General features: G+C 35.5%; 1 protein-coding gene across 2 annotated transcripts in view; it reads left to right on the top strand.

Moving 5' to 3' along the window:
* The first annotated feature begins 888 nt into the window (after nucleotides 1-888).
* The window catches only part of LOC131015788 (xanthine dehydrogenase 2-like), a 28,259-nt gene continuing 17,918 nt past the window's right edge, over nucleotides 889-11,229 (top strand). The window contains exons 1-4 of one of the 2 annotated variants that reach the window (XM_057944211.1): nucleotides 889-1,375; nucleotides 1,831-1,930; nucleotides 5,159-5,267; nucleotides 7,666-9,171. In XM_057944211.1, coding sequence (XP_057800194.1) covers nucleotides 1,234-1,375; nucleotides 1,831-1,930; nucleotides 5,159-5,267; nucleotides 7,666-9,171 — 1,857 coding nt within the window. In that variant the 5' untranslated portion in view covers nucleotides 889-1,233. Of the gene's footprint in view, nucleotides 1,376-1,830; nucleotides 1,931-5,158; nucleotides 5,268-7,665; nucleotides 9,172-11,229 lie in introns of those variants that run through there. The other variant, XM_057944212.1, reaches the window with a different exon arrangement.

The raw sequence follows: 11,229 nt of genomic DNA, 5'->3' as shown, positions 1-11,229 counted from the left end.
AGTTTAATATTCCTTCACTGTCATACCTGCCTTACGCATATTTTACTCCTCATCAATAATAATAATAATAATAATAATAATAATAATAATAATAATAATAATAATAATAATAATAATAATAATAATAATAATGTGTAATGTCAATTTTCATTATCAAATAATTTAAATTTATTTAATAACTATAATTATCATTATAATTTATACAAAGTGAAAATATACGTTTTAAATTCAATATTTTAATGAGTAATTGATGTGGATTATTTTATTTTAGTTTATTATCAAAACATTTTTTTTATTTGTTTATATTTCAATTTTATGTAATATTTTTTTATTATTTAAACATGTCATTTCATTTCGATGTTCGTGCATCACATGAATGGACGTTCTAGTGTAATTTTAAATCTTAATTTAAATGAAATTTATGTTATTAAATATGGTTTTTAAATTAATTGAAAATAATACTCCCTTTGTCCATGAAATAACTTCATCATTTTCTTTTTTGGGACGTCTCCCCAAATAACTTACTATTTCTTTCTATTTTTGGACAATTACCCCATCACTAATAATACTTTATTTATTCTTACTTTTCACTTTTCACTTTTCACTACTCCAATACTAATTATAACATATTTTCACAACTTTCAATAATAATTATATAACTCTTTATTCACTATCAATACACTTTAAATACTAATTATAACACATTTTCACAACTTTCAATAATAATTATATAACTTTTTATTCACTATCAATACACTTTACAAACGGAGGGAAGTATTAAAAATAAAAATAAAATAAAAAAGAAAATTTAAGAATAGGTCGCTGGCTCTTTCAATATCAAGGATGAGCTCTTAAATTCTACTAGCTCTTCCAACGTGGATGTCCTTAGGGTTTGCCAATTTATCTTTTTGACGGGACAAAATTTGTCCAAATAACTTTTTCATTGAGGAAAAATCGAATGCCAAGTTCATGAATTTGAATGCAATTAATCCCTTTTAACTTTTTATAATTATTGCACGCACCGAAATGTAGTAATATAAGCATAAGATTTCGTGATGGGTATGAGATGAGTTTCCGAAGTGATTATTGGGATAAAACCTGCAGAAATGTCAATTTTGAATGCACGCGCACGTCAGCAAGCTTTCTGCTATTTCCTACCGCCTAACCTACCACCGACTCTTCATTCGATCCCATCTATATACGAGGTGAGAGAAAGATCGGCGCGCGCGGAAGATGGGGTCTATGCTGAGTGAGAAGCAAATGGAGAGTGTCGAAGAACAATCTGAACTAAAGGAAGCGATTCTGTACGTTAATGGAGTCCGTCGAGTTTTGCCTGATGGCTTGGCCCACTTAACCCTTCTCGAATATCTCAGAGGTGGCAGATTTTTGACTTACTTTTCTGTTACTATTGTGATTTAGCTTCGAACTCTTTCTATTTTGTTCGAGAATTTTGATGAAAGTGCCATAGTGAATTTTGCAAACTGATTTCGCTTATCCATTATGATCTCAATAGTAGGAAAAGCACGTGCGCAGTTTTCATGCTCCGATTGGTTTGTGTATTTTGCAGTGTTTAGAGAATAGAAAACATGTACGATGGGTTATTCACAATACTCAATAAAACTTAACAATGAAGAACAGTATGAAGCTAAAGGAGACGAGAGGAGAGGATTTGAAATTCTAATGAAAAATATCTCAAAAGCTACCTTTACAACTATTAGATTTGATACTTGTACGAAAATAAGAAATTTTGTTTAACTTTGCACCCTTCATAGTTGACAAACAAAAGCAAAAATAAATTAAGCGCATGTTGTATTTTCATCTGTAATGCAGATATGGGCCTCACTGGTACAAAACTTGGTTGTGGCGAAGGAGGTTGTGGGGCATGCACGGTGATGATTTCCTATCTTGACCAAAGCTCGAAGAAATGTGTGTGAGTCTCTCTCTCTCTCTATGGTGTGAGTGAGCGCATGTTTGTATTAATCTGTACCTGTTTGTGCTTTTACAGAGGCCAATCGGACCATATGCAATCAAAATATATTAGATGTGATTCTTGTACACGCTGATAAAAGTTGATACTTTGCTTCTAGGAGTTTCTTGTATGTCAGCTTTTTCTCATACTTGATCTTGAAAGCTCTAGAAAATTATCCAACTAATGGCTAAGTAGTTGACTTGTCTGCCATGTGCCATCTGGAATTGAGAGAGTTTTCTTAGCTAGGAATTGAGTACATTAAGTAATAATCTAGTGCATTTTCTAAGTCACCCCTAGATACATGAGATTTTCTAACATAAAGGGATGTCAATAAGGGCAATCCATATGCTAAACCGTACTTTAGAAGTTCATAACTCTAAGGTGATGGCCTATATGCTGTAACGAAATTAAGTAGGAAATTAACGAGCTTAGTAATAGAATAATGATGAGAAAGGAATAAACCAAGTAGTGTAATTCATATGGGTGGTATCCATGTGGAACGAAATGATAATTCCGTAATTGATTTCATTCCCATGGTTAGTAATGGGCTATAAAATGCGTGGATTAATGTATTTTTTTCTTCAAAATAATCAGTTTACCATTAGGGTGCGTTTACTCTGATTGTAAATTTATCACAAGAAAATGAGGGATAAAAAAATATTCCCCCTCTAAACCCCTCCTTTCTTTCCCTCATTTTCTATAAACAAGAATTTCACCCTTTCTTATTCCTCCTTTTCACCCTTTCTATAAAAATGAATTTCACCTTTCTTGGAGTGAAAAGGAGGAATTAGAGAGGGTGAAATTATTTTTTATAGAAAATGAGGGAAAAGAAAGGATGGTTTAAAGGGAGAATATTTCTTTATCCCTCATTTTCTTGTGACAAATTTACAATCAAAGTGAACGTACCCTTAAAGTTAATTGTTGCAAAAATTATTTGTCATTTGTCAAAAATTACATTTTCATTATGTTTTTACTGAATGACAATAAAAATAAGCAACGGTAGTAAAATGACGATTCCCAATTTTAAAATAATGCCAACCATGATGAGATTAGGAATGAGCATAGGAATCATCATTCCATTGAGTTGGCTTACCAATGTTTCTGATGGTTTATGACTTAATTATGCGGATAAAGTTTTGACCCAAATACTGGAGACTGACAAGATCAGCCCGACAAAACCCGCTAGCCCATATAGCCCAAATCCATTTCGGGCTAGAACTTTTCTTTGTCTATTCGGTACAATTAATGGGCTTCAGGCTAGATGGCTTCCCTATGTCTTTCTATATGTTTCATTTCTACTAGTTACTTGTCTTATTCCACTTCTGAAGTTAAGAAGTTCAACTTGTTCATGAGGTGCAACTGTGCAAGTGGTTACAGCCATTTTATACTTGTGCATACAAACGTCTCCTTTTTTACTTCAAACAAATTGTATTTATTTCTTTTGTTTCTGTATGATAGTCTGATCAGATTATTAGTAATAGAAATTTTATGTCATGTTTACAAATGAAGAAAAGCATTATGTGTGACCAAAATACTGATGCTACTGGCCAAAAATTTTACAGATGCTCCATAGTAAGACTAATTGAGTTCTAGATTCTTATTTCTTGCTATTGACTGAGCTACTAAGATAAAGATTTTTGTAGATTTTATGTAAATCAGTTTCCTTGTACATGTACTTATTTTAGGATTAAATTGTAACCTAGTTTCTGTTCTCTATATATGAGTCTCTCTACTACAGAATATAATTTCTCCAATACATGCTTTTTCACAATTATGGGTGTGTTCTTTTTGATGGAAAAGGGTGAAAAACAATTATTTTCCACTCTTTTCCATCCTTTTCACATGTTCTGTAGAGCAGATAATTTTTTCCCCATCAGGTGGAAAATTTTTATAGGGCAGGGATTTTCCCTCCTTTTCACTCCAATTGTGGATGATAATCATGATATTACTATTCTTATTCTTTAATCAGATCAGATTCTTGTCCGGTTTTCCTCGCAACACCGGTAGCATTACCGTTGCTTGGTAATTGATCATTGCGATCCCTTTTTGGCTTCTCGGATGGGATGAGAGTGAGAGCTGAGCACGAACACTCTATGCTTTTCCCCAAGCAAATAAGAATATTAGGTTCGCTATACACTCACGGAGCCCTAAATTAAACCCAGTGACCAGATAGTGCAAAATGATCCACTAGTGAGGAAAACAAGAGACTTCGAAGAGAAGACATTCTTTGTCCCAGGCAGTTAAACCAAGACGGGTTTGGTTAACAAATGGGGACTTGAGCGTGATAAGTTGGAAAAGGGGTCGGGTAAGGGCAATACCATATCCATATTGAATAGGCTACTCTAGTACGTTCTGGCATCTCAGCAAGGGGCGGTTTGATTGGTGAGATAAACTGTTTTTTCCACCCTAGCGAACATGGAATATAAAATGTGGGGACCACTAAAATGTGATAAAATTTTCCTATCTTTTCTTATCCATCCTTTTCTTATAATAAATTTGCAAGCAAAGAAAATGCGCCAAAGATAAAATGAAGTTGGACGAGCTGATCATTGTTGAGACTTAACAAGTCAAGGCCTATAATTATCATCTTGTATATGCTCCACCTCTTCTCTCTGCTGTACTTCTCAGACCCAAATATCTTGTCGTAACAGAACCATGAAGTCTTTCTCAGCTTATGTTTGTTTCGATTTTCATTTGCACAGTACTATATACTCCCTCCTATTCATATTATATGTCGTCCTAAGCTGGTGCACGTATATTAATAAAATATAAGTTTACCTAAATTAACCTTATTTATTGATAAACAAATAATTAGTGGAAAGAGAAACTAACTATCTTCCCTATTATCTGCCACCGCAATTGTGAATACATATGCATGAGTAATTAATGAAAGAGAAAATAACTAAGGGCAAATATGGAAGAAAATTCTAAAACGACACTCAAATTACAAATAATTTAAAAGCTTAGAACGACAATCATTAAGAATAGGAGGGAGTAAATATTAATTTTATAATGTTATTGTTATACATAACCTTTCCTTCATTGGTAGCTTTTAGGCTTCATCTATTACATGTTGTATCTGGTGATATTGCTCTTGGCCTACATGCCAATGTTTTAGTTAGATTTGGGTAATTATTGATAAAAGGAGCAGGAATAACTCTTAATTTTCACATCTTGAAAAAATTTCAGGCATCTTGCTATTAACGCATGCTTGGCTCCATTGTATTCTGTTGAAGGAATGCATGTAATTACAGTTGAGGGTATTGGTAGTTGCAGATATGGGTTACATCCAATACAGGTAGAATCCTTATTTCATCCATGATAAAAGAGATAATAGTTATGGGTTACATCCAATACAGGTAGGAATGCTGTTATTGCATGTTTTGTAAATTGCCTTAAATCTTGTAATGTGGTCAGTTATTTTGTTTTGATGTTGAATGAGCTCTCCTCTTTTATTGAAAATCAGAAATTGCGAATTCAGAAATTTGGATGTGAATCTGCTTTCTATCTTTCACTTTTATTTTCTCTCTCTTTGTACAATGAGCTTAATTTTAAATACTGGGCTTACTTCCCCATGTCAATGGTTTGATTCCTTATCTCTGTGTTTTTACTTTTTGAATTACCTTATCTCTGTGTTGATCATACATAAAAAAGAGAAGGGAAAAAAGCCATTAAAGAGGAGCAACATTTTGTAGCTTTTTCTTCTCTCCGTTTTCTTTACCCCAGTCTTTTCCTTTGGTCTTAGCCACTGCCATTGTTCAGAAATTAGGTAAGTTTCTATTTTTTGACTTTTTTGGTAATGTTATCACAGGGGCTATATGTTAAGTTGCAGACTTGCAGTAGACGTACCATTTCTCTTTTTTGATTAATACACTTAACCAATAGATTTTTAGATCAAGATTTTCCCAATATTACAATGTAATAGTTCATTGTTAACAATGCTAGTCTACACTTTAAAAAGGGTACTTTGATTAACCTTGCAATCAAAAAATAGATAAGGTCCACTCTCAAATACTTCTCTTAGGGACACAATGCCTTTAGGGAGGTTTTAAGACTTCAGTATGAGAATGCAGCATTACTTGGTGGTATTGAGACAGAATCTATGCATCTGTAATTAAACTTCTTGCCTTTATGTTGGATCTCTTTTCTATGCTCTACTCAAATGTAATGCAAAATGTCAAGAATATTTTGTATGTTGAACTATATAGATATCTGACAATATTACTCCTTCCGTCCCAATTCAATAGGCCATATAGGGCCTTGGCACGGATGTTAAGAAACAAATAATTTATAATAAAATAGGAGAGAAAAAGTAACTTTCTTTTAGGGTATATTTGTCAAAAAAGTAGTAGAGAGAATGAAGATATTCTTTTTTAAATGAAAAAATAAATAATTATGTGTGGGCCACAATAACATTTGGTCTAAATAATGAGAGCATCCGCAGCGCTGGGTGCGATGGCCGGATCGAACCCGGCCTATCGCACCCAGCGCCGTTGCTGCACCCGGGAGCGAAGGGAGGGGGGCGATGGGTCGCACTCGGCAATAGTGGGAGCGAAGGAGGGGCGTGTTTACACGCGCCCCTTTTCAAATCACTTCTATTGCACCCACTATGGGTGCAAGCGTTGCTGGAGTGGGTGCAAGTGAAGGAGGTGCAAGCGTTGGAGGTGCAAGCGTTGCTGGAGTGGGTGCAATAGAAGTGGGACCACTTCTATTGCACCCACTATGGGTGCAAGCGATGCTGATGCTCTGAGTTATGCAGTGATATTTGTTATGTAGTGATTTTTCATTTTAGGAAGTGGCCTATTGAAATGAGACGTCCAAATAATGAAATGTGGCCTATTGGATTGAGACGGAGGGGTATAATTTTTTCAAGGGCAGTAAGGTCAACTTTTCTAGTTTTACTTTACCATGGGGAGTGTAAATGTTCAATTAAGGTAAACCTTTTAGTTGTATTTTACCATTGCTAATATAAATGTGTAACTACATTCATATTATTTAAGGCTAACAAGATTCAATTATCTTTACACAATGACAACCATCTTTGTGATATTAAGCCTAAAAAGATTCAACATCTTTACAATGGTAATTCCTCGAAATGATCTTCATCTTGTTGCTTTGAATACCAAAAGTACATGTTTAATACTCCCTCCGTCTTGTGAAATTAGTCGTAGGAGGGATGAGGGAGTGGCACGGGTTTTAATAATAAAAGTGGTTAAGTATATTATGAGTGGAGAAAGGGTCCCACCTTAAAGGTAATGTTAATAATGATAGTTAATTGTATTGTCAGTGAAGAGAGGGTCCAACCATGTGGTAGAATAGGTATATGGAGGGTCATCTATTGTGGGGTAGTGTCCATAAATAAAATAGGACTATATTTTGTGGACATCCCAAAAAGGGAAATTAGGACTATTTTTACAGGACAGAGGGAGTATATTTGTGACCTAAGATGTTCTAGTTCATCTTCTGAAGTAGATTCACATTGGTCTCCTGACTTCTTTTGCTAGCTTATTATGTTGGGCGTTATTGCATAAGTTATAATCCTGTGTGACATCATGTAAATTCATGCTATTTGCACAAGTACTAGCCTGTATGCAGTTTATACCAAGGACAAGTTCATCTATTTTCATACCTGTGATGAATTTACTTGATGACATATTTTATGAACATCTATTGTGATATATTTGTGGCTGGTGCAGGAATCATTGGCAAATTCACATGGCTCACAATGTGGTTTTTGTACCCCTGGTTTTGTTATGTCCATGTATGCCCTACTGAGGTCATCCAAAAAACCACCTACAGAAGAGGACATCAAAGAAAATCTTGCCGGAAATTTATGTCGGTGCACAGGTTATAGACCGATAATTGATGCTTTTCGTGTATTTGCGAGAACAGATGATGCCTTGTACACAATTCGATCTTCAGGCCTTTCGAGCAGTGAGTTCGTTTGCCCATCTACTGGTAAGCCATGTTCATGTGGGCAGAACATTAAGGATGATGAAGGAACTACCACAAGAAGGATCTGTAACAGTGACATTCTGAAGCCAGTCTCTTACAGTGATATTGATGGAGCTGCATACACTAGTAAAGAGCTTATTTTCCCTCCGGAGCTTCTACTGAGGAAATCAGCTGCTTTATTTTTGACAGGGTCTAATGGCCTTAAGTGGCATCGTCCAGTAAGCCTTCAGCATGTACTTTATATAAAAACAAAATACCCTAATGCCAAATTAGTTGTTGGTAACACCGAGGTGGGAATTGAAACAAGGCTTAAAAGTTTCCACTATCCTGTTCTTGTCCATGTTGCTCACGTGCCTGAACTTAATAAGTTGAACATAAAAGATGAAGGATTGGAGATTGGTGCATCAGTTAAACTTTCAGAACTAATCAATGTACTAAAATTAGTTGTTGACCAGCGAGCTTCTTTCCAAACTTCATCGTGCAGAGCCATCCTTGAACAGTTAAAATGGTTTGCTGGGACACAAATAAAAAATATTGCATCTGTTGGTGGAAATATTTGTACAGCAAGTCCAATATCAGACCTCAACCCTCTATGGATGGCTGCTGGAGCACAGTTTCACATTTCTGATTGTAGAGGAAACATAAGGATATGTGCAGCAGAAAATTTTTTCATGGATTATCGTAAAGTTGATTTGGCAAGTAATGAGATCCTTCTTTTTGTTTTTCTCCCTTGGAACTCTAGATATGAATTTGTGAAAGCATTTAAGCAAGCTCATAGGAGAGATGATGACATAGCTATTGTGAATGCTGGAATGCGCGCCTGTCTTGCAGAGAAGGACCAGAAATGGATAGTTTCTGATGCATCAATTGTTTATGGGGGTGTTGCTCCTTATTCTATTTCTGCAAATGAAACAAAGAAGTTTCTGCTAGGGAAGTATTGGAACCAGGAGTTGTTTCATGGTTCTTTAGAAGTACTGGAGAAGGACATTATCCTGAAGGATGAGGCTCCAGGGGGGATGGTAGAATTTCGGAAATCTTTAATCCTGAGTTTTTTCTTCAAGTTTTTCTTGTGGGTTTCTCACCAGATGGATGGATTGCCATGGTCCAATGGAACAGTACCGGCATCTTATCTTTCCACAATAAAATCTTTTCACTATCCTTCTACTATAGGAAGACAGGATTATGAAATTGTAAAGCGTGGGACTGCTGTTGGAGCTCCTGAAGTCCATCTTTCTTCAACGCTGCAGGTTTCTATTGCATACTTTAGACTGTTACATATAATTATCTGTATACACGAGAAGTTTACCACTCGTAGCTTCTTTTCAATTGCTTGTTTGGGTAAATGCTTATGCACATATATTCAGCACATGTGCACTAATAGGCATTTATGTAGTCTTTACTTCAATAACTGGATTTTGCATCAGCATCTAAGAGAGAGATACGATGGCTTTTGGCTTTCTAATCACTGCAGAACCGTTAACATGCTTCCTTTAGCTACCATCGAGATGAATATAAACATTTTCATTTTCTTGAGGACCCATGTCCCATGTTTATGACAATCCTTTATCTTTTCTACCATTTACTGTCATCATTGGATAGAAACATTGATTATTGAAGGGTTGATCCAGGCATTGTTTCCAGTCTGAACGACTACCAGCAAATAATAGTATTTTATGAAATTAAACATTTTGATCTGCTGTTAGTCGTTGAGTTCACTGGGTTTAACAGCCTAAGCTTGCACTATTTTCTCTATGTAAATATTCTTCTGTATTTTCTTGTGTGAAAATCCTCCTTTGAAAATGGTGATGCCTATTACATGGCTTGTACTCCCCCAAGCTGTGGATTCTGGACAAATGCAGTACTTTTTTGCATTGTAGTTTTAACTCCTGCTCACATTGAGAAAAAAACGACAAGTTTTTTGTTGAATGAACCTGAGGGGGAGTGTAATTTTCAGTTAGTTTCATTTGGACTTAGCAACCATTCAAAGATAGCTTGGTGGATGAGGAATTAGCAATATTTTGAAGAAGGATAAAGGACTGTTGGGAGATGGCGATGGAGAAAAAAGAATTCACTTTGGTGCAGAAAAATCAAAAGCAGAAAGGGCTGAGGATAACTAATGGGATGCTTTATTAGCTAAGAGAGCAGCCAATTGTTTTTAGCTGTATCCCTTTGTTTTTGTCTGTTTTTTTATGGGTAAAAAAATGCATTATATATAAAAAGTTTATGATACTGCTAGGGTGATACCGTTCATTATTTTAGTTATAGTTATCTTTTATTTATTTAGTTATTTTGGGTTAGAATACATATATGGATCAGATCATCAGGCTTTTATGTGGGCCTCCAAGTTATTTGCCTGTGTATCAAGTTTTTAGGTCTTTAAACAGGGTTCTTGAGCTAGGGTTTATTCATCTAGGATATTACGTTGTTTTAGGGACATCTTTTGCTGTAGGCTCATTCGAGGATTGGCCACGTTCGGAGGGTTTCTCTCTGTTTTATGGTTCATTCAATCGGTTTCTTCTCTGTTCATTGTTATTCATTTATCACAAACCCTTAACTCTATCACAGGGGCATACCCCAAGGAGACAACCCACAAAGTGAGTAGGGGAGGGAGTAATAGTCTCATTAAAACCTGGTAAGAACCCCCCCCCCCCCCCCACCACCCAATAAGGAACAAATCTCGCCAGGAAAAAGTGCACCGCAAGATACCCCCTAACTATTACCAAGATAATGCTGAACATCTTCAGTTGGATAGATCCCATAAAGAACTGTTGAGAGCATTAGGTATTTGCAGGGATACACCTCAATCAGACACAATTCTATATTCACTCATTGGATCACTGAATTAACTAAAGAGGGAGATTTATATGGAGTATCATCTTCACGCATAATGTTGCACTGTTCTTGGAAAGAAATAGGATATATAGAAGAATTTCTAGATACTATGTGGGGAAGGATGAAAATCAGAGAAATAGTGTGGATTCTAAGAACAGAAGAAGCTTAGGGTTTTTTTATGTGAACTATATCATTACACTGTGTAATGCTTCTCGAAGATGTTCAGTAAGATGAATATATGGCGGACATCTTGTCCCCTTGATGTACTTTAATTAATATAAGTTTTGTTTTGTATAAAGAAAACTAATTTTAGGAGCCCAGGGAAAGTAATTTCTAGAGTTCACCAATCTTTCCTTCTTCTTGTTGAGGTTTCAGTTCGAGGGGACAGGTAGTGTATGTCTTTGAGATAACCCATAGAGAAGAGTATTCCTTTTCCATTCTATCTTTGTATCAGTTTCCTGGTTTTGCACCAA

Source organism: Salvia miltiorrhiza, chromosome 3, assembly GCF_028751815.1.
Source record: "Salvia miltiorrhiza cultivar Shanhuang (shh) chromosome 3, IMPLAD_Smil_shh, whole genome shotgun sequence".
In the NCBI taxonomy this organism is placed as follows: domain Eukaryota; kingdom Viridiplantae; phylum Streptophyta; class Magnoliopsida; order Lamiales; family Lamiaceae; genus Salvia; species Salvia miltiorrhiza.
This window is presented reverse-complemented; position numbering and strand designations above follow the sequence as displayed.